General features: G+C 40.0%; 1 protein-coding gene across 2 annotated transcripts; it reads left to right on the top strand.

The window, feature by feature from the left end:
* Positions 1-2: 2 nt before the first annotated feature.
* On the top strand, positions 3-22,139 carry CFAP57 (cilia and flagella associated protein 57). 2 transcript variants are annotated; one of them, XM_027683015.1, is made up of 22 exons: positions 3-173; positions 252-568; positions 1,872-2,155; positions 2,317-2,500; positions 3,447-3,599; positions 4,240-4,379; positions 5,070-5,235; positions 5,632-5,745; positions 6,240-6,452; positions 7,099-7,272; positions 8,293-8,454; positions 8,903-9,058; positions 11,146-11,239; positions 11,896-12,086; positions 13,016-13,189; positions 14,258-14,416; positions 14,829-14,972; positions 16,104-16,220; positions 17,123-17,257; positions 17,341-17,484; positions 20,762-20,888; positions 21,225-22,139. In XM_027683015.1, the coding sequence occupies exons 1-22, from the start codon at positions 20-22 to the stop codon at positions 21,401-21,403; spliced, it is 3,681 nt and encodes a 1,226-aa protein (XP_027538816.1). In that variant the 5' UTR covers positions 3-19; the 3' UTR covers positions 21,404-22,139. The 2 variants fall into 2 exon arrangements, with proteins under 2 accessions (XP_027538816.1, XP_027538817.1); XM_027683016.1 differs by lacking the exon at positions 7,099-7,272.
* The last annotated feature ends 1,707 nt before the right edge of the window (positions 22,140-23,846 follow it).

The raw sequence follows: 23,846 nt of genomic DNA, 5'->3' as shown, positions 1-23,846 counted from the left end.
GCGACGGGGCAGCGGGGCCATGGCGGCCGCCGTGCTGCCCGTGGCCGTGTTCGGCTGCCGGCCGCGGGTGGCCGGCGGCGTTTGCTTCCTGGAGGAGCGGGTGGTGCTGCACGCGGCCGGGGCAGGGTGCCTGCGGCTGCACCTCGAGCACAAGTGGCACAACTTCATCCCAGGTGCCACCGACCCCCCGGCCCCCCCGGCCCCGGCCCCCCCGGCCCCGCGGCCCGCCCTGACCGCTCTCCTCCCCGCAGGCACCGAGAAGAGCCGGGGCGTGCAGGCGCTGGCCGTCAGCCCCAACCGGCGGTTCCTGGCGGTGTCGGAGGCGGCGGGGGAGCAGCCGGTGCTGGCGGTGTACGAGTTGTCTGCGGAGCGGGCGCGGCGCCGGAGGGCGCTGGCTACCGCCGAGCTGCCGGCGCGGCAGGCCGTGTCCCTCGCCTTCTCCCCCGACGGCCGGTACCTGGCGGCCGCCACTGCCATGCCCGAGGGTGTCCTCACCTGCTGGCTCTGGGAGAAGCATCAGCTGGAGGCGGCCGTCCGCCTGCTGGCCCCGGGCAGCGGCCCCTGCCAGGTAACGGCGGCACCTCCGCCCGCTGCCAAACCCCAGCTGTGACAGCCCCTCTGCGGCTCGTTTTTAACGCTTCGGATCGCAGCTGACTGGTTCTTTGGGAGCGCATTGCGCTCTTCGGAAAGGTGGATAGAAGGATCAAACTTTAGTTCAACGAGTACCGGGTTGCCAGGTAGCACGTATGTTCATCCTTCAGGATATGTGCACAGCGCGTTTTCCTGTGGCCACATGGCTTCTATCCAGGGCAAGAGGAGGAGAGGGCTCCACGTTGTCCACATGGCAGATTTCATACAGTTTCTGTGACCTTTCTTGACATCTGCTGTTGGCCTCCCTCAGCAATAGGACACTGGGCTAAATAAAGTCTTGCTTTGACCTATAAGGACATTCTCATGTCTACATGTGTTGTATCAAGATTTTCTTACATCACATCAGGTCTATGTCATGGGGCCAGCACAGCTGGCCAGTGCATGTGCAACCTGTCCCTTGCGTCCCTGCAGGAACAGTTACTAAATATATTGGCTGTGCTCAGTAATTCTAACACACTTCTTGAAAGCTCTGGACATGCTTCTGCACCTTTTCCTTCGTGCAGATCAGAGGAGAAGAGTGGCTAGGAACAGGCTGATGGCACTCAAATGAACCCTGCAACCTGCTTTGGGTGCCCTTTCTTTAGAATCTTTCTAGTAGGGAGGTAAGATGCTTTCAGTACATGGGGTTCAGCTGCAAGCAGAGTTTGGGTAAACTACTGAATTCATGAGCTCAACTCCTAAAGAAGGGAGAGTGACTGTAAAGACTCCCACTGTCTAAAGTCCTATTAAGCTCCATTAGGCTACATCCTGCTCCATTGTACCACTCATAAAAAATGAGTTCTAACCACCCCTGCTATCCTTCATGTTGGGTATTGAGATGGCTATTCCATCATTTTCACAAATAAACACCTAATTATGTGGATTCATATGTGTGATGTTTGCCTGACATACAGAAGTTATTCCTGGCCTTTAAGAACAAATGGTCACACTTTTCAGGAAGCTTGCTACTGGAAAAACTTGCTAATCAGCAATAAAGAGGTATTTTGGCCTTACTTTTGTAATTTAATTTTGAAGGGCAGAGACAACTTTCTTGAAAGGGGAAAAAATACAATATGTAGTTATGATGGTTAATTGCTGGTCTTTTCTGTGTTCATGTATGTTTCTATGAACTGTCTTCCCTTGCTTGTTTTCCTTTATCTGATATTGAAAGTCTTCAGAACAGGTATAATATTTGCTGTTTGTGAACATAGTTGTAAACAATCCTTTCTGTTGTTCCATAGGTGAGCTTTAGTCCTCAAGACAGCACCCAGATTTGTATCACTGGAAATGGCTTTTTTAAACTTTTTAAGTACAGTGAAGGAAATTTGAAGCAGATGAATTTACAAAAGGGAGAGCCAGAAAACTACTTGTGCCATGCTTGGCTGTCTGAGGAGAAAGTTGTATGTGGCACTGACACAGGCAAACTTAGCGTGTTTGAAACTGGAGAGCTGCACTGGGAGACAAATTTAGAGTACAGAAAACCACCCAGGGAACTAGAAGAAGATATAACAAAAGAATATGAGAGGTAAATCTGTTAAATATTATTACTGATAGTTTCATGCTTGTGCATGCAGGTTAGTTGCAGGCCATTGAGTGATCTCCTTCTTGTCCAGGATTTTGATTGCTGCCCATTAAAATTTTTTATTTGTCTTTATTCTTAAGTCTTTATGCATTTCCTGCTTGCAGCTCTCTTGATGTTTCTTGTGGACTGGCCTCTGAAGATATTGGTACACAACATAATTCTTTGCCTCAAATATCTGCAGTTGCAGCGTATTCCAAAGGCTTTGCATGTTCACCTAGCCCAGGAGTTGTTCTTCTATTTGAGAAGACCAAGGGAGAGGAAGCCTACGAGGAGAGTCAAGAAATCTGGGTAAGGAGAAAAAAGCTTTTCTAAGCAATTATGCAGCAGAGGCCTGTTTAGAGGACTGTGGGTGCTTCTGATTCAGTTATTAATAATAATTTTTAGCACATCTCTAAGTTGCATTGTAAGCATTAGCTAACTGTGCTGGTGATGTTGAAAGGAAGGGAGTTGCCAAAGGTCACACTGTAGGTCAGTGGCTGATGTCCAGGTAATTCTGCATGTTCCCACGTGTAAAATGTGCTTTGAGGCTGCTAAATTTCAGGGAACCTTTAAGAAACTTTTATTTGCTGAGACTTTTGGAGCTAAGAAGTAGTTTACGTCAGTTTTGAAGAACTTGGCTGCTTGGTGTTTTCCTAAGGAGAAGCTTTTCTCTCCTCAAATATTTATTAGAGCTGTCATGAGACTTGTGCACTCTTAAATAATCCAGTAAGGTTTCCATTCTAACTGTTCTATAGTGTATGCATTGACTTTCCACAGTCTCTGGCTAAGAACATTTAGCTTTAATGACCTGGTCAAGACTTCATACTCTGATTCTAAAAGGTCAGATCTTTCCTATGCTTGAGACCCTGTAATAATATCAACCTGAATGCTACACTAGGAAGAACTGTTATTCTGAGATCACAATTTTTAGGCAGTTTTCATTCTGGCATTTGCTAGGGTTTTTTTGATGTTTTTCTGCCATCATTTTCAGTCTTGTTTAATGCAGTAGTTTAGATTACTGGTGAAATGTCTTCTGATACTTTGTTTCAGCTGTAATGCTATAGATACAGTTGTCCTCTTGTCCTCTATTCCCTGCCTTGCAGTAGTTACGTGCTATTAAATATCCAAGTTGTCTTGCTGCTGTTGTGTATATCCTTATTAAAGTAGCATTTCAGCAAATGTTTGTGTGTGTGTGCATGCCTACTACCAAAACATGGAAACCTGGCATATCCCATGGGATGCATTTTTTGTGCAGCTTCCTCAGGACCAGTTCAGAACTGAGCCAAAAAAGTCAGACAGACAGGACATTACATGTATATGCTTCAGCCCCTCTGAGGAAACAATGGTCATTAGCACAAATAAAAATCAGCTATACATGTTTACTATGGTCTCCACCAAACTTATAAGGGTAAGTGCAATCCTATCACATTCCACACCCATCATGTCCAGTAAGGGGTGTATTATAATGTCACAGGCTATTCAGTGTTGTTTTCTGTGATGCATTCTCATAAAATCCTTCAAATAGCATCTGAACCCTTGATTTTTTTTTTTTAAAGTATCTACAGGGCCAGGAGGTATTAACTGAATTCTTGCAGTGTTACAACCCACCCCAGAAGGGGAGGGTAACACAGGTTCTTGTAAATAGATCCCTTGGGGCAGATTAGAGTGAAATAACACTGATGGTTGGTGTTTGTAAATATATATATGTAGGGTTTATTTTAGAACAATTTGGTTTCAAAGGAATCCAGCTATGTAGCTGTTTTGGTTGTTATCATCTATAGTAGTATAGCAATATAAAAGCATAAAAATAACACTTCAGAAAATGTATAAGGAAAACAAAGAGAAAGAAAGGATAAAAGTTGAAAGATATATGATCACCACACATTGGATCCAGGAATGAAACTGTTATGTTCAGACCAGTGCAGTGAAAGCATTAAGTGGTTTCCTCATTCTGCTACTGTATGCAAAGACCCACGAGAGATTTCTTGTCTGAGTTACTGCCTGCAATGAAATATTTGTGATTTTTTAATGTTCTCATTCCTTCTCAGGAGAAGACATCTTATTTTGCATATCTGAACTTCCCATTGCATTCTGATTCGATCACTGGTCTGGACATGTGTATTTGGAAACCCATTCTTGCTACTTGTTCCCTGGACAGATCTGTCCGCATCTGGAATTACAAGACAAAGTAAAGAGTTATTTATCTTCGTTATTACCTCTTGCTTTTTTGTATAATGTATTTAGCAGGCAATCTCATATGAATGAGAGTGTTGTTCTGGTACAATTCTTGTGTGATGTGGGATGTAAATGGTCTTACTGGCATGATTTGTGGAGTGTGAATATGCAGTACCTTTAAAATCAGTGCCAAAAGAATCCAAAACCTTTTCTATTAAGCTATTTTTTATGTCAGACTTCTCGTGTTTTGGGAAAAAAATATCTTCAGGAAAGTTTCGTTCAGCTTGGTCTTCAGATACTGTTGTCCCATCTCTTGCTTCTTAGCCATAGTTCTCAAGCATAATGACTCCAGCTTTTAAGGTTCTGTGGAGGGAGAGGGGGAAGAAACCAAATCTCAAGAGATGTTTGTGTAGCTTTGCAATCAGCGACTCATTATATTCCATTATATTCCATTATATTCCAGTATACAAGGATTTGCTCTTGCACCTTCCACACCTAATCTGTGAACCAGAAAGTCAAATTTGCCTTTGTTTCCTGTAACATCTGTGTGACCATTACTTAACTGAATAACAGCACATTTCCTCAAGGACAAGGCAGAGTCAGATTGTAGCTGCAGGTGTCCTTCCAGGGCCACATAGTATCCTGTCAAGCATGCATAGGGAGTTTGTAGTATTCCATGCTGCACCATGGTTTTCTCTTTCAGCACTTTGGAGCTGTGTAAGGAGTATCAGGAAGAAGCATACACAGTATCACTTCATCCCACTGGCCTTTTCTGTTTGGTTGGGTTTTCTGACAAACTACGATTTATAAGTTTGCTGTACGAGGACATGCATGTTTTCAAGGAGTTTGCTGTGAAAAAGTGTAGAGAGGTAAGGAATGATGCAAAAATGAAATTGGGGAGTTATAGGGAGCAGAGTGGTGAAGAACATGACAGAATATAGAAACTTCTCCAATACATCCTAGTAGGATTTAGGATATCAAAGCATAGAGAAATGGATTCTGACTATTGGAAAACAAGCCCGGAGGCTGATGCATAACTGTTGACCTGGGAAGCAGCAAAAGGGGTAATTTGCTCAGAAATACTCAAGGACAGAATTTTCCAGGGGAAAGCGTCAATTAAGACAGCAGTAAGAGGCTAATTATGAAGTTTTCTTTTTGTGTAACAGTTTGTAACAGTTTGATATTAGACAATGTCATTTAAATTCAATGCATGAATGTTTTTATCCACTTCATCTGCAGTAATGGGTGGTTGTGTTTTTTTGTAGTGCTCATTCAGTAATGGAGGCCATCTTTTTGCTGCAGTTAATGGAAATGTGATTCAAATTTATTCCAGCATCACCTTTGACAATGTTAGTAATCTGAAAGGACACAGTGGGAAGGTTAGTAGACAAATCCTATGCAATACAACTCATTAACATATTAACTAGTCAGTAAGATGCATTTTGAAGGGGTAAAGTACAATTTTGGATCTGAAAGGGCCCCAAAAATTGAATATAGAAATACAAAACTCAGTTTTCTTTGGTCAGAAGGCATGAACTAGATACATCTAAAAAGTCTGTCCTTAAATTAAAGGTGAATGATTGGCAGGGAGCAAAACCAGGAAAAAAATCCCAGTAATAAATTATAAAAGTAAAACATACTACTCAGTATTGAAATTAATTTCTTCCTGACAGTGTGTTCATAAAGTAGTTCTTACTGATCTTGTGGGGGTTTTTAATGCTAAAATTGAATTGGCTGAGAAACATCCAGGGGTTTTTAAGTAAGACTTTGATGTATGATTCCAAAGTTGTCATGGATTTACCAGTAAAATGACTCCATGCTGTATGTCTATAACCTACACATCAGGCTCCTTGGTGTGTTTTGCCTTTGCCAGATACATGCAATTAAATGGAGCGCAGATGATGCTAAATTTGTCTCCTGTGACACACATGGTGCTGTGTTTGAGTGGAACTTGATGACAGGTAAAAGAGAGTCAGAGTGTGTGCTCAAGACCTGCATCTACAGCAGCATTTCCCTGTCTTCTGATGCCAAAATTATCTTTGCTGTTGGATCTGACCAAACTCTCAAAGAAATTTCAGAGTCTTCGGTGAGCAACAAGCACTCTGGGATTTTGCTAAATTCTCTGGGGAGGGTGCTAGTGCTTTGGTTTCCTTATCATCCCTTTGGTAAGTAGGAATGGACCTGGTTTTGAGAGCTGTGATATTTACTGACACTTTTGTATTCTCATGTCCTTTGCCATGAAGCCTAAGATTTTTCTGTAGTTTTGTGTTTTTGTAATTTTACTTGGATTTACCTAGAAGTCTTCTAATCCAGCTAACAAACTTAACTAGGCAATATTGCATCAAATGTTTTGCTGAAATACAAGTGTATCACATCTACTACTGTAGGCTACATGCATTTTTTTCCCCAGAAAAGTGGTAACTTTTATGTGATCTTTCGGATCATACATCCACATGTGAAACTTGGCTTGAAATTTTAATACTGCATATCTGTAATAAATATAGCGATTTTATATCTAAATATTTCTCTTATATCTAAAATACATTTTAAAAATCTATAGAGCTTAATACTAATTACTGTTCATGGCTTTACTCCCATAGGCATGTAAATTCTTTTAACTGCATTATTTGCTGCAGGCAGAGGTGTGACAATTGGTCATGCAATAGGTAATCAAATACTTAATGTATTCTGAGGGGTTTGTGTGGTGGTTTGTGTTGTTGGGTTTTTTTTAGATCCAGCATGAAGTGCCTGCCTATGGCGTTGTTTATACTGCTGTAGCTGTTTCCCATTCCGGCCACATGATATATGTTGGTACCTCCCTGGGGACAATCCGAGCTATGAAGTACCCACTCACCCTGAAGAGGGATTTCCACGAGTATCAGGCCCATGCAGGTGCTGTTACAAAGGTAACATAAAGTACTTTTTTTTCCCTGTGATATCAGGAAGATAATTTTGTCATAGAATCGTTTAGGTTGGAAAAGACCTGTAAGATCATCGAGTCCAACCATTGCCACAGCACTGCCAAGTCCACTCTAAACCGTGTCCCTAAGTGCCACATCTACATGCCTCTTAAATACCTCCAGAGATGGTGACTCCATCATTTCCCTGGGCATCCTGCTTCAATGCTGGACAACCAGTTTGGTGAAGATTTATTCCCTAATATCCAGTCTGAACCTCCCCTGGTGCAACTTGACGTCATTTCCTCATGTTCTCATGTTGTTACTTGTTGTTACCCCCACCAGCTCCCTCAGTATGCTTTGGAGGCCACATGTTCTGTCTTGTTAAAACTGGTCATAATTTTGGCATTTTAAGTATCGCTGTCAACTACAGCACCTTGAGTTATAGTTGCACAGTCCAACACTGGAATATGAACTTCAGTTATTGGAACTCTGCTTTCACCTCACTGATGAGCTGTATCAGCTCCCAGGTACTTTATGCCAGGCTGTGCAGCCACAGGAGGTCTGGAGGAGGTGACAGCAGTTATTACCAGATAGTTCTAGAGCTTAGTTACGGTTTCAAAAGGAAACATTTAGCCATCTGTTGCTCAAGCAACTTTTCAAAGAAAAACACTAGAGACCTTTGGAATTGTCATATAAATTGCTTGTCTGTTCTATAATTGTCTAGAAGGCCTTTCCTGTTTCAGTTTTTTTAAGTCTTCCTACAGCTTTGAGAGCAGAAGCACATCCAGTGTCTACACATGTTCTTCTTTTCTTTCCCTTCCCCTGCTGTTTCAACCAGGGGGGAACAGGAGTAAAGGACATAATCAAAATGTTGGTAGTAGGGCTATGTTATTATTTTCACCGTTGACTTTCTGTGGTAGAAATTAAGGGAGTACGTGGGTTGGGAGAAAAATTTGGTTTAAAATAAAACTGTGTCTCCATTCTTCCTTGTCTCTTCTATATATTTTGTTGTCTCTTCCTTCTAAGATGTCAGTAACAAGTGATGACCAGTTTCTGCTGACTGCTTCAGAGGATGGCTGTATATTTATCTGGAAAGTGCATGATAAAGAAGGTGGGGCACTGAAAGGGGAAGCAGAAGCTGAGTATGCTGAGGAAGTGCTAATCATGAAATCAGATATAGACGAGAAGGTAGGAGGAGCAACTTGTGAACTTAAACCACAGGATTCACAGTGTACAGCTTATGAATTACATTTGCATGATGTTTTTGACTAGCTGTTCCTATATGGCTTGTATGGCTTTCATCCTAAAAAGAGGTTACAGCAAGTAGTTGCAGCTGCTTGTCAATCTGCAAACAGCATTGTACAAACAGGGAGTGTGGAGAAAGGTTTAGACTTTTCTCTAATGCTTTCACCAGTCTCTTGAAAACACTTTTAACGAAGTAGAGAAGTCATATGATGTGTTTCTATAAACCATCTTGTAAGATAACAAAGGAGTCTTACTTCTAGAACTTCTGAAGATTCTCTGTAAAGGCTGTCATTCATAAATATGTGCATGTAGATAAAACATCCTTAATAAGCTGTTGCTAATGGCAAATATTCTCTCTGTTGAAATTGTCTTCTTATCCATGTCCTAACAGAGTCAGGCAATACTAGACCTGCAGATTTGTGTGAAAGATCTACAGACAGAAAGTGATTATGAGCTACGTCTCAAGGACCTGTACTGTACTGGAAAAATAAAGGCATTGGAAGAGAACTTCACTCAGGAAATAGACTCCCTTAAAGCCCAACACCAGGTATGATTCATATTGCAGAACCAAATACAAAGAAATCTTTTACTGAAGAGTTGAATTCAAGCTTGTATGAAATATGCATGAATGCCATAAAGCATCTGAAAAATGAATGGTTCCTTTCCAATAAAGATGTTCTTGATATTTGTAACACATGAAGCTACCTTTGAATCAAATATCTTATAGGAACAAGGGGATGCAAGAGTTCTTCTAGGTAACCTGTAAGTATCTTCACATAAAAACAGCACATAAAATGCTGCCTGAGACCAAGGATCAATAGTAGAAATGGTATCGTGCCCTAAAAGCTCCTTCACATACAAGGTTGCAGCTGCTGCAGGATCTAACAGTTATTCTTCTCATTGATGCCTTCTTTGTCCTGTCTGCTTAGATTTTTAGGAACATCTGCTGGGGTGTCTTTTATGTTTTTTGAAAATGAAAGTAAAAATATATTTCCTGGATTTCTTCTGTGCATGTGCTTCTTGATTTCTCTTGTGGTGAAGCAGGACATCCCTGAAAGGCAAAGGCTATTATAATTCCTCACAGTGTCTTATTTATCTGTGTCTGGTAATTCTATTCTGTCCATCTGGATTTCTGACCTGTAATTTGCTATATTTCTGGACTTTTCTTTAGATTTAGAAGGCAAGTGACCCAGTAGCAATTTCTCTGACAGTAAGAGAGCTTGAAGTAAGAGATTACATATCACATGATTCAATTCTGTCAATCTCATGTTCTTTTTGAGCCTTTAGGTGAATATTGTCCTGGTCTGGTGATTTGTTACTGCGTAATTTGTTGAGTTGTACATAGTGCCTTCAAGCAGTATTTCCACATAATCCACATAAAGGATTCCAGTATGAAAGCCTGCCAAGTTCCTTGCTAGTTTTAGTATTTTACAGGCTTGTAATTTTCAAGCACTCCTTTTATACCTTTCTTGTCTTTTGGCCCTACAAATGTTCTAGGAGGTTTATTTATTTTTATTTTTTGAGGAAGTTTAATTATTCATTTTAATGTTTTCTTCAAGTAGTTCTTCAGACTCTTTGGCTTGTCTCATTGTGGTTTTTTCATTCAAATAACCTGAGTTCTAACCTTTCTATTTTTCCTCTTTTTGTACAACTTGACCTTGTACAAGAAAGCCATTTCAATTCTTGTAGAGTCCTCTTACCTGTGTTTTACCTGTGCTGGTTTTTTTCTGCAGTTCTCCAGGTCTTTTGATAAGTAGTGCTTGGCTATAGAGTTATAATAATCTCAGCTACACTAAAAATTCTTTAGACTTGCTGATTACAGACTTGCAAGCAAAAGCCTTTGAAGGTGAATAGAAGTTCTCTAGGCAGGCAAGTTGTACTTGTCCAAGTGTCAATATGTGTTAAGATGGAACTCAATGACAGCTTTGGACAGGCTTGGGACTAACCTTTCTAGCTATTGTATCCATCAGACAAATAGAATATTTCTGCTTATGCAAGACCCATGCAGTTATTATGAGAAGAAAGTGAAAAAAATGTTCCTATAGTACAATTCTGAGCTTTTCTGGGAAAATTCTCACCTATTTTCTTGCTCCAGTTCTTTGTACTTTTTTAGAAGATTAAGTCATTTGTAGTGGTAGTCAGACATTCCAAGCAAATGGCAATCAAAACTGGCTCTTGCTTAGGTTTATGTCAAACTGTGCAAATGTCAGTGTTTTGGGACCTCGGGGTTGCTTCAAGTGAGACAGGAAGCAGCTTGAACTTTAATATCTGGACAACAATTTATGGAACTGCAAATTCTCCTCAAGCAGGAACACATAAATGAGTAGAGGCTTTTGTAGCTCACAAACTTCTCTTGTTAGATTAGGATTTTACAGTACATATATTGTATTATATTATATCCATTTGCTACATTCCCTTAGTTTTCCATAATTTTGTAATTTGTCATAACAAACTGATCTCTGGTAAAACTTGCATTAGTGACACATGACATCTGAATTTTGGTGAGAGACTTTAAACACAGTTTTGTTGTTGTGTATGTATTCCCCACCATGGGGCAAGAGCACAAACAATTTGGACATTGCTTTGCCTAGTTTCAAATTAAAATGTATTTTTCTTATTTTTTTTTCCCCCCAGATTTTACAGGCAGAGAAAGAAAAACAGGAGCTACAATACGAGTCCCAACTGTCTGAGCTGGTGAAAAAGCAGGCCAGGGAGGTGCAACGGCTAGGTTAGACTATAATGAGTGTTTGCAATTAGAAACTGGAGGAAATGCTTTGGATTGATAGCAAGTTATGCAGGGATGGATTGCTAGAGTAGAAGTACAAGGAAAAATGCACATATGTCATATAGGTATTGCACACCAAATGTTTGCCTAAACTGCACCACACACATGCCCATGATGAGAACATGCTCATGGGCCCTGTATCTTAGAGGTTTGCTAATTTCTTCATTTATTTTATAGCTCACTGTGCAAACCCAGTGAAGTTACACAGTTCAGCAAGGAGACTAACGTACAGTGTACACAACATGGAAATACCTGGACTCCAGATTCATAATCGAGATGAAAATACTGCAAATTAGTCCCAAAGAACAAGTCCATCCATAAATGAGTGGATTGCCCACTCATACTTTGTAACAGTTGAGCTTATACAGCTCTGCCATCATCTCAAGGGAATACCTGAATTAGTTGTCAGTTTTGGATGGCCACAGAGTCTAAAGCCCCTGTATATCTGATGAAGAAAGTGATGAAGTGCTTCTACTGTAATTTATTGCAACCAGCTGCCAAAAAGCCAGTAGAGAATAAGACAGTGCTGCCTGCAGAAGGATAGGACTCACCTCTCGTTTCTGTTAGTTTTATCCATGCCATATGTTTCCTGTTAACAGAATCTGCAAGCAATAAGAAACTCTTAATGGAAAATGAGAGATATGAGGAGCTGCAAGTGAAATCCCAGAGGATGCAGGAGGCATATGAGAAACAACTGCACAGTTTGGAGGAGAGCAAAAGCACGGCTGTGAAGGAGCTGACAGAGCGTTATGAGGAAAAGCTGAAACAGAAATCTGCCCTGCTGGAACAGGTAGGAAACTTGATTTGCAGTTTGATTTGTTGACCCAGTTTATCTTCAACTGTGATAAAATGTTCCCTAGGACAGGAGAGGTTGGCATCCTCCCTGCAAATCCTAATCTGCCTGTAACCTTGGGAAAATATGTTGACATGTAGAATAGTAATGAGGAAAACCCAGCTGAGTTACCGACTTTTCTGGGCTCCATACCTTGAGTAACTTTGGACATTCTTAGCTAAATCCAAGAATTCCTGTTTATTAATGTGGCTTAGTTGGTACATTTAATGTAATTGAGGAAAGAAAGATTCAATCATGTTGTTCTAGTGAAGAGATAACATTTTGAAAATGGTGAATTACATTCCCGAGTCCTTGAGGTTCCTACCTGCATAATTCCTACCCTGAATACTTCAAAAACTCTTGCACACTGAGGTCAAACACTTGACTTGAAAAAAAGGCAGCCAGATAACTGATACTTACATATCTAGAGTCAGTAAATCCTATCAACATTACTGTTTGCAGCCCTGTGTTGCAACACCTGTTTGAAAAGAATGTGGGAAGAGAGGCATACAGAGACTGAGGCAAACCTGAGTCGTTATTGGTTCTAATACATCAGAAACAGCAATTCTAAGACATCTTCTCAAGTGTTACTTTTTTGTGATTTCTGCAGCCAGAACAAGTTTGCTGATTAGTATTTGGGCCAGGTTCCTAACTTGAAGTATTCAAGTCTTAGGAATAATTAAAAAGAAAAAAAAAGAGTAATTTTTAATGTGTATGTTATCAGTTTTTAAAGTTACTTTAATCCCCTAAGAAGTTACTTTAAATGATATTGCTGCCATTGAAGAAGCCACTAAATATAGATCCTCCCAGGAGAAACACAGTTACAAACAACCTGTTATTGGTCTCTTACTGTTGTCTTCTCTGATGCTTGCTTTCCTTAACTGCAGGCAAAGGAGAATATGAGGAGGCAGCTTCAAGCACATGAAGAAATGGAGAAACAAATTTATGAAGATGGAGACAAAGAAATCTCAGAGATCAAAAACAAGTATGAGAAACAGCTCAGGGACGAGAAGGAGTCCAACACGCAACTGAAAGGAGAAATAGGAGTCATGAATAAAAGGGTATCTTTTATTCTGTGGTGGGATCAGACCTGCACATGGAGACCTGTAACTGAGGATTGAATGTGATTAATGGCATGTCAATTTAGTCCATTAATTTGATCTGTAAATATGTGGCATTTCATATGAGAACAGTAGCCCCTTCTTAGGTCAGTTTGAATGTTTTAGAATATTTGGGCAGAGGAACAAGCTGTGTGCTGATTGTATTGCTGATATGATTAGAGATAGATGATAGAGGAGATGTGTTTTTATTAGTACACTTTTTCTTATCTACATAGTTTTAAATTATAAATAATATTGTTCATCCTATGATGGGAAAGAAATGAACCTTTTAATTTTTCTAAGATCTGATACGTTGCTTTGTTAGTAAAATACTTCTACTGCTTCATTCGATGCAATAAACACCGTGTTTTTTATGCAGCATCATTTTTTATTAGTTTTGCCAGGATTTTTAAGGAGGCATAAAATCTTTTAGCTCTTTTATTGTCTGGGTATTGCGTTTGCCTAAGGAAGTTAGAGGGACAATTTTTCTTTTTCATTTTCTTCAGTATCTATCTGGAGACAGAGAGGTTCTTTTCATACCCTCTAGTATCATGGTACTGTCTTTAGTTTCATTATCTTTGAGACACCAGGAATTTCTCCATGGTTTGTCCAGCACCATTCACTGGTTCTGACTTTCTTGGCTTTGCAGATCTTAGTACTGAGGCAGAGAATTTGAGGGTACCCAAGAGCTATGAACTAGGCACCCTTCCAGTCTACTTTTGACATCTTCAGAGATATATGAAAAATGTTCACCTTAAAAGAATTTTCCGTGGATTGTGTGTTATTTGCAGCTGATGCTTGGGTATAATATCCATGCCCTTCTTGCTTCTGGATGCAAATTCCTTGCTTCCCTGTAGTGCAGTGGGTGTTCTGTCAGAATATACATGTAACTGATGTGATGCTCCTTCATCATATCTTAGTTTGATATCCTTTATCCCACACTGTGTATAAGGTATCTTACAGAATAGGATGGCTAAGTTGTGCACAGCTTTTGGAGACTGCTGAGTTCTTACTTGTTTGCCTCTCTAGTTGAACAACCTACAGAAAGAGCTCAAGGATCGAATTAGGGATATTGAGGAAATGAGACTGGAACAGCAGAAGCTGGAAAACGTCATTAGAGCACTGGAGAAGGACATCTTGGCACTGAAGACAGAGATTAAAGAGAGAAGTGACACTATCCTAGACAAGGTGAGAAACTGGACAACTGGCTGAGATCAAAATCACCTCCCTTAATTTAATACAGATATTTATTTTAATAGTATTTGCTGTGATAATATCACGTGACTGGAAACTCAATTTTAACTTAAAGAATTTGCGATCTCCAGTTTGGGATTTTAGTTTTTAGTTGACATTCTAAGCTTTCCTTGAGGGGCTCAAGTTCAGGATGTTGGCTTTCTCATCCCCTGTTCTAGGATCTGTAGATGGCTCTGCATTATTTGCCCCCTGCCCTCCCACCCAATCTGTAGATTTGCAAATGAAGTTCAGTCTTCCACTAGATCTGTGACTGCTGGGTTTGCCTCTTCTGTATTTATGCCCTGTCCTAGGGATCTTTTTTGAGAGTGCTGGGTCTAATTCAGATCTCTGCACCGATTTCTTCCAGGAGAAGCATATATATGACCTAAAAATGAAAAATCAGGAACTGCAAAATTTCAAGTTCGTACTGAGTTTCAAAATAGAGGAGTTTAAGAAGCAAATAGAGTCACGTGAAAATGATATTAAAACAATGAAGGAACAGATCCAGGAGGTGAGTAACACTCTCATTTGGCCTCTGCTACTAAGCCCTTTGTCTGAATACAAAGGTGACCCAAAAAGTCCCATGAAAGATTCCACCCAGTTTGCTCCTTGGCTTCGTTCAAGGATACACAGCACTGATTGAATATCTTTGCAGCTAATAGAAATATTTGCACACAACAGTTGCTATTTATTTTTCTATCACGTGCTACCAGTGATCAGCATAGTTATTTCCTGTTTCACTATTTAATTCTAGATTTTGGTTAAAAATAGATCTTATCCATATGTGGTTGCCCTCCACGTGTCCTATAGGGTTTGCAAGACAGTGCTTTTACTGATCTGGGGAAGAGAGAGTGAACTTTTTCTCTCAGGAAAGTTGCAGATTTGTGGAAACATAACTCTGCTTAGGGCTTAGGTACATGGACAAATTATATTCATCATACATGGGAAATTTGCATGTATTCATACTTAGCTTGCTGTAAATTCATTGAGGCAACTTATTTGTGATTAAAACTTACTATAGATTATAGCCAAACTAGGACTATGGTGACATAGCTAATCAATGACATATAAGTTTTCATAAGTCTGTTTATTCAGAACAGCCTTTAAAATAAACTGAAAACTAGTGAACAGCTTGTATGTACTTCAGACTAGCACGATGAAATCCCTGTTGTCTCTTCTGGTCACCATGTTATGCCAGTTAAATGCTGTAGTACACTTATTACTTTCTTCCTGTGTGTTCTACATATGTACCCACAGCTTTTCAATTAATTTGTTTCTTTTCAGTATCAGGTTCTACTTATTGTTGCCCTTAGTCTTTCCAGTATTGACTGTTCATTTCTATCTCATCCATTTTTATTCAGATGGAACAGTAAAGCTCCAGTTCAGCTCCAGGAAATGAAGGGGCACCACATAATTTAAATAAATGTAGCTCAAAAGGGAGCCGCACATTAATTTTTGTGCTTTCTGTGTATTCTGACAGAGGGCAGTGTTGCTCCAGAATTGACGGTTTTCGTGTTGTAATTCAAACTGAAGGGGGAGCTACTCCCTCAAGTCTGTATTTCCAGTCTGCGGCTTTCCTGTTTTGTGTTGTTTTTTCCATGTCTCCTCTTAGTCCTGATTTCCTCCTCCTGCATCGTTTCAGATGGAGGAGGAGCTGGAAGGATTCCACAAGGAGAGCACGCAGTTGAAGCTGAACATCACACAACTGCAACAGAAACTAAAGGCGTCTTATCGCGAGATGGACAAAGAGAGGCAGAAGGTATGGGGTACAACCACTGTGCAGCTCCTACAGACCGACATTTGTGGGAACAGAACACTGGTGAAGCATTAATTTGAGCAAACAGGTACTTCAGGAATACTGTGTCAAAGGACCAAGAGAGGCTCTGGTCAGTGGGGACAAAGAAAACTTCCAAGCCTGCAGCCAGGTTAGAGAGTTGATATTAGAAAAACAATCCAGTTATTTAAGTGTCAACACATATTCTCCTGGGTTTAACAGAAAAGTGAGGCAAATGCTTAACAAATTACCTGTTCATGCCCAAGCTTGAAATCTGGGGATACTTGGCCTAACCATGAGCAGCATGTAGGATACTACCCAGGCATTTGCAGGATGAAATAAAGGGTGGGGTCTTTAATGGAGAAGTCAAGGACCCCTTGTTTGACAACAAGCACATCAGACATGAGGGAGGAAAAGGGACTGCTGGTGAAGGTGGAGGAGCTTGGCAGGCAGTGCAGGAGTGAGGAAGCAGGTCGAGGGACCAAGAGAGAAGGAGAATGCAATCTTGATGTGAAATCAGCAAGTTGTGCAAGTGTCTGATAAGTATTTTGACCCTAGCCTTCTCTTGATAACTGTTGGTGTGTTGTTTCTAAATGAGAATGTAGCGTCCATAATAAACCACTGGTTTTCAGATGACATCTCTAGATGCTGGCACTTAGATTGCCTAATGCAAGTATCTTATTATTACTGCTAAAATCTACAACTGCTATTCAACATGTAGTGCTCACATCCCCAGCAGGTTTTGTGATTAATTTATTTTTTTAATAAATGAAGTGGAAGTAAAATATATGAGAGCTTTCACCAGTTCCCCTAGACTGTCTAGAAAATTGCACATGATAGAGTGTTCTGATGAACCAAGTGAAAACGTGACCACCTCATTCTTGCAGAAGCAAGATATGGAAACCGTCATCAAACGATTTAAAGCAGATCTTCACAACTGTGTGGGCTTCATTCAGGATTCAAAAAAAATGAAAGATGGTGTCCGTGAACTCTACAGCAAGTATGTGCAGCAATCAGATGTGGTGAGTCAGGACCTTTGCCTTCTCCTTGCAGGTGGTTTTGTCTGGTTGTGTAATTACTGAGGCAAAATGCTGTGCCCTCTCAGGTGGAGGCTGAAGCAGTAGACACAGATTTGCAGAAGCAGTACGTGAAACAGCAAGAGTATCATGAGAGGAGTTTGGCAGTTTTAAAAAAGAAGGCGATGAAGGATCAGGAAATGCACCAAGCTGCTTACATGCGCCTCGTGCAGGTAATAAGCCTTTTCCTTGTGGTATGGAGGGGTAACAGAGGAAGTGGCTGCACAAAACACACCTTAGTAGCCTTACTGTTATGGTTTCTTAGGACTTTGAAACAGTTCTGGTTCCCTTCCTTGCCAGAAATTCCTAAATTTTTCAAGCACTGCCATTAAATATTCTGAACAAAAAGAGCACGATCTCTAAAGTCAGAAATTGCTGCTGGTTTGTGGATACTTTAGTTGATCTCCCACTCCCTAATGTAAAAGGAGATAGGAAACCTCCTCTGCCTGGATATTTTTAAAGAAATTAATGTACTGATTTTTTATTTCAAACAGTATTTATAATTGCCATCATAGTCAATTTGCCCCTATCTGAGTGTCAGCCTGTACTTGCTATGTGATAGTGTTTAGGAACTAATTTTGGAGGAAGAAAAGGAAAAAAAACTTGCTTTCCTTGGCCACATAGTCCCATGCCTACTGATCTGAATGCAGAAGAACTTTCTGGTTTTCACATCCAGGTTTTTCAAGGCAATTCAGAAATACAAATGCCTATTTGTACTAAGATCTCTTGCTCAGAACCCTTGTTCCTTACAGGGCAAGGTAAACTCGTGACTGCTGGGGTCAAAGATCCAATTTGTTTTCATCTGGAGTGAGAGGATCTAAAGCCCCACACCACACATCCTGGGAGGATGGCTTTTCTAGTTTCTTCTTACCATGATCTCCTTCTGCTCAGTCAGCATTTCCTTTTCCCCTCACTAGCCCTTTCATCATTGTTACTTTATTATGCTTCCTCAGGATCATTAGAACTCAGCCCCCTCCTTAGTCATCTGTTCTTTGCTATTTATTCATAATTTGCTTCTTCAGGGCTAGACAGCAGTGATCTTCTTCCCTTCCCTGTTTTAATTTTTTTTTACCCCTCTGTGAGATAGATGTTTCCTTTGGCACAAAAGGAGATGGCTTCAGAAAATAACCTGAAGAATTTCCTTGCTGGAATAGGGTGACAGATGGTGTTCATAATGATAATACTTGATGTCTTGGATCAGTAAGCCTAACATGAAATGATGATTAAAACCAAATTAATAAAACATCTGGAAGATGAAGATATCAAAGATTCTAACCAGCCTGGTTTCTTCAAAGAAAAAGCAATTCTCTGAAGTCCAGTAGATTAATGAGGCTTTACAGCCAGGAGGAATTATCATGGCCTTCCAGTCCTTCACAAGGGGCTTTCAAGACTAGTTTAGACCAACTTCTGTCAGGACTTGCTTTGAAAAAGTAAATGACATCTTGACAATCTTCTAGCTCTGTATTTCTGTTGTTCCTCAGTTGCTCTTACATTTTCAGAGTTATGCATTCCTCTTTGAGTGATTATTCATAGGTACATTCCACTAGTGACTGCTGCAACAGATTATTAGACCTGTCAGGATAATTGTAATTATTCTTACCAATTGACAAGTTGCTTGTTGTACAACTATTAGTTTTCCCTCCAGCCTTCTGTATTTGTAATGGCTTCTTTGTCACTTGGATACACAAGAGCAGAGGCACAGAATAATCTTCATGCTGCTTGAACCAAAGCCTGTATAGGATTATCTTTTCTGTATGTCCTGTCTCTGACAGTCAGCATGTAGGGGGACTCCCTAGGCTGCAGATTGCATCCAGACATCATATGAAGTTGGACCTGATGGCCTCATCCTCCATGCATTGGATCAGTTCCCTTTTCTGAAACAATTGGTTCTTTGCCACAGCATCCTGTGACAGTGAGTTTTCCCATGAACATTTATTTTAATCCATTCTATGACCATTGCGTTGCAGTGCAAGCTTTCTGTCAGAATGCAAAGATTGAATTAAAGGCTAATCTCTCTGCAGAGAAGGCTTCTTCAGTGTTAACCAGCAGCCTTTTAGCACCCAGCAAACCAAAGTTATTGCTGCCAACCTGAACTTGAGGGCATCTATCTGCAGATAGTTGCAGTAAGCTTTGTACTTTGTTACTAACCACTTTCCAGTTGTGTGGTGCTAATAGTTTTATAAGTAAGCTGTAAGGAACTGAATCATATGCCTTGCATAATCTTTTATGGCAACATAATTATCAACCAAAATCATAATTAAAAAAAAAAAAAACCAAAACAAATCGAAGATTTGAAGGCATCTTTTTCTTGGGAAAATTTAATTAATCCCTCCTCTTATCTCCTGTTGTTTTAGTGGATTCCCTACAGCTTGAGACTGGTATTATGTGAGGTACCCAAAGCACGCCTTTTTGCCATTTATCTTTTTTAAATATTGACACTTATGATGAAATTCCAGGGGTTGGAGTGGTGCTGTCTTCCAAACTTCTAAAAAAACCAGCACAGGTGGCTGAATTAGTTGATATTCTTGGTTCAAGTATGATGGCAACTGTTTAATATTTGCCTTAGTTGTTAAGGTGATAAGGTATTTTACTGTCTTTGTAAGAGGCAAATCTACAATTCTACTTCTGTCTCTTGAATTCAAAAAAGAAATATTTAGTTAATGGTGCTCCCGTTTCTGAATCATGAACAACAGTTTTATCATCCTTCAGTAGTATTACCCCATACTGGTTTTGCTGAAGTTTTTGAATCTGCTGCAACAATAGGTGAAGTACATTTACTGGTACTTTCACAGCTCCTTCAGCAAAATACTTCATGGTAGGCTACTAAAAAAATTGGAGTATTGAACTTTTATGGGCTGAAAACTGACTTAAAAAAGAACAAAAGACAAATACTTGGCCAACTTCTCCTCATGTTAGCAGTACATAACTCAAGTCTCCATGTACTTTATATATTCCCTAATAATTTGGAGGGGGTGTTGAAAAGTGATGTCTGCTCAGAACTAATGAAGAGGGCTTTGAATAACTGCAAGGAGATGCAGATAATTTAAGTGAACAAATGCATACTGACAAATGAAAAGCAAAATAATACACACTGGAGGGAGAGATGGGAATTCTTCACATTAATTCTGAATTAATTGGATCAATCTAGGAAGAGCCCTGAGCTTCCCTGTGGAATTGGCAAGGAAGATGATACCTTGGAGTGCAGCTGCAGTCAGAAAAGCAAAGCAAATATTAGTTTATTGAGCTAATGTGCTTTGAATACTGTCATGTTTTGTGTCAAATCTACTGTGGCCTTATCTGAAATGTTGTGTGCTGTACTGATTGCCCTGTATCGTCTGCTGGTGATGCTGATTCTGCACTGTCCACTGTCCCTCTCAATGATATGAAGATACATATTGCTCAGCCAGATGGTACCTGTGCTTTTCCTCATACAGCATAGTGTTTTTGCAGGAAAATGTGACTCTGATTAAAGAAATCAATGACTTGAGGCAAGAACTGAAGGTGGCCAACACCCAGGTGCACGACCTCCGGGCAGCACTGAGATTAAACAAGAAAAAGAAAGCAATTCAAGACACAGGTGAATAGTGCTTCTTGTGTTTTCCATATTACAGAAGCCCTTTTTGTCCTTGATGAGCAATTCCATTAACTTGTCTGCCTGATGATACCTGTTACATTGTAAATATAATTTGTATATATATATTATAATTGTATATTATATTGTGTATATATATATTATAAATTGTATGTTATATTATATATATTATAAATGGTATAAACTGCTAAATACTGCAGAATCTTACTATTTAGATCAACTGCTTCAGCCCTGAAAGATGCCTTCCCTTGTTCATGCCAAAGAACTGTATGAGCAGGACCTTTGTTACTGTGCTATGCCCTCTCTGATTTTATCTTCTAGCTTCCTCCAGTGAACTGCTGTCCGGCCCAGCTGTCCTGAGGTTGAATCCAGAGATGGAAAGTGAGAAAATCATAGAAATTCAGAAGCTAGAAATTCAGTATCTGCGAGACCAAATCCAGGAGAAGGGGCAAGTCCTGAACTGTCCAAGTTCAGTCTCCTTTAGTCAGAAATCTTCCTGAGCTGAATCTGGAAAGAAGCTGCAAGACACAGCAACACTGACTCGGTTAAAGGATGCCTTACATTATTATATCCTCCTGGCAAGATTAGAAATGCAACAGCATAGATTAGACTTTCATGATCCTATACTCCACCACTAGAAGCATTTGTGCAACACTCACTGCTCTGAACACTTCTACTTTCCTGGAATCCGCCCTTTCCATGAGATGTAGGAGCCAAGAGAAAAAAATAAACTCGTGTTAGTGCAAGACTAATCTTTGTGCCTTCATGCTAGGGCAGGTGGTCACCTTTCTCTTGAAAACTAATGTGTCCTAGTTGAGAAGAGCTGGTCAAACTCTGTAAGCCTTTGCTACTAGAATTCTAATTTGGGGTGGCTGTGCTGCAAAATTCAACATCAGCCTTTTGTTTTCCAGGAATGAATTGCCTGTGTCCATACAAAGGACTGCTGCTCTTAAGACAGATGCCATTGTTATTCCAAGCAGGTATCCAGTCACAGATTAACAATCAGTTACCTTGTGAGGGCAACCTTTGACTCAAGCACACCTGAGCTTGAGTCCTTGCTCAAGCTTCTGCCTCCTGTCTAGAGATTACTTGCCTCATGTGCAGCAATAATTTCAGCAGGACAAAAAGGCAGCCCAGTTTCAGACTGTGAAATCTGGAATAAAGTCCAAACCTTATGTCATAACTCTCCTGTAACTTTGATAAATTGATTTTTTTCCTTGTCTTTTTTCCAACATCCACAATCCCTTTCATTCAGTTTTTCAGTGAAATTCTTCTAATAAGTCACTCTACAAAGTACTCATATACAGAAAAAGGCAAGGAGTCATTTCTTTAATAATGAGGGGTAAAAAACTAAATTTTTCATCTCTGGTTGTTGGTGCATGACACACTGTCTCACTGAGGAGTACTTCACATACATCAGAAGTTGAAGCTTCTGATTGAGCATGGAACTGTATGGTGTTACAACAGCCAGTATGTTACTGTTTCACTTCCTATCCTGAATTGTAGAAAAGTGACAAGTTCTCTCCACATACTCCTAATAATATTACACAGAAGATGGTGGTGCCAAGGATGGGTAACAGGTAAGCTGCATTACCATTAGGGATACTGGACTCATTTCCAGGGTAACACCATGGCAAAATAGATGGTTCCATGAGCTCCTATGACTTTGGAGACTCCAGCTGAGTGCTTTGTCCATGAAGGTGAAATTAAGTTTCTTTAGTCTTGGGGTTTTTTTCCGTTTTGCATCTTCAGCCTGTATAAAGCACAGGTTTCACACAAGCAAAAGGAAGAAGTTAAGATGGAATTGGTCTGTTAATGGGCTATCTTAACACTCTTTCTTCCTCCTCCCCTCCCCATATAATCATCTTGATACTTCCTGTACAGAAAGAGGATGTAATTAATGTAATTAGTAAATATTTTAGAAACTAGTTCCCTCTTAAATTTTCAGCACACACCCATTTTAATTTGCTAGGCTCCCATGTGGTATAATTTTCCCCTCTCTCTGTCAGAATAAATTGAGTGGTAGAATCATAGAACGCACTGCTTTAATAGTAGTGGTTTAGAGAAATGGAATCAATCTTTCTGAAAAAGAAGAACCTTGTCCTAATATACAGGTGAAGAATTATTTCGAAATGGTGACTGATGTGCTTAATAATATGCCCCCGTGTCACCCTCATTAGAAAGATTTTAAAGGCAATACAAGGCCTGCCAGATGAAGCCTTAAGTAAGCACCTGCCAAACTAGGCTGAAAAGGATTTTGAACTTGATCTTAGCAGCTAAGAGGCAGCTAAAACATTGCTTGTATAGGGGAACATTAAAAGTCAGGCACAGCAGAGTGTTACAACTGAGGTTTATCAAAGATCCGCTGGAAGCAAAGTAGCTGTACAAGCCCCTTCTCTACTGGGAAAACCAGACAAAGGTCAAACTCCCACGCATATGCTGTAGAAATGTTGTAGAATAAGTTGTAACTGGATTATGGTTTTGTGTGCTAATGGTCTTCTAAATTCTCTCAGGGTGCAGAGGCACTTTCTGCTTTCATCCTCCCTTGATCTGCATTGTTCTGTTTCTCCTTTTATCTCTAAAGGAGCTGGAAAGCATCTCATGCTCTTATAAAGCTACAGCCCATTTTTTTAAGTGAATGTATTGTTATCTTTAAATGTGAATAAGGTTTCCCCTTGGATGACTTCTTTGTTAACTGGGCCAACTAAAAGACCAGGTTTTTCTGAGTAAGGTCAAGCTCATTGTTCAAGGGTGTTTGTATAACAAAACTCACCACATCTTTGCTGGTTTAGGTTTAGGACAACCTCTGCATTGATGATATTTCACAAATTTCAAAAGATCTCTCAGATTTTTCTCAGTCAAGTTCCTGAAGCTGTCACACTCCTTGGTTTCTATTTGATTACCATATCCTAAGCTTCCCTGCTCATAGCCTGCTAAAAAAAC

Source organism: Neopelma chrysocephalum, unplaced genomic scaffold (genome assembly GCF_003984885.1).
Source record: "Neopelma chrysocephalum unplaced genomic scaffold, ASM398488v2 Primary Assembly neopelma1_64, whole genome shotgun sequence".
Taxonomy (NCBI): Eukaryota; Metazoa; Chordata; class Aves; order Passeriformes; family Pipridae; genus Neopelma; species Neopelma chrysocephalum.
This window is presented reverse-complemented; position numbering and strand designations above follow the sequence as displayed.

Bases quoted from the DNA above. Each gene is read 5' to 3' on its own strand.
- CFAP57 (XM_027683015.1), top strand. From the start codon at position 20: ATGGCGGCCGCCGTGCTGCCCGTGGCCGTGTTCGGCTGCCGGCCGCGG. The intron at 2,156-2,316 runs GTAAATCTGTTA...TCCTGCTTGCAG, and splicing joins ATAACAAAAGAATATGAGAG to CTCTCTTGATGTTTCTTGTG. The intron at 17,485-20,761 runs GTAATAAGCCTT...GTGTTTTTGCAG, and splicing joins CTTACATGCGCCTCGTGCAG to GAAAATGTGACTCTGATTAA.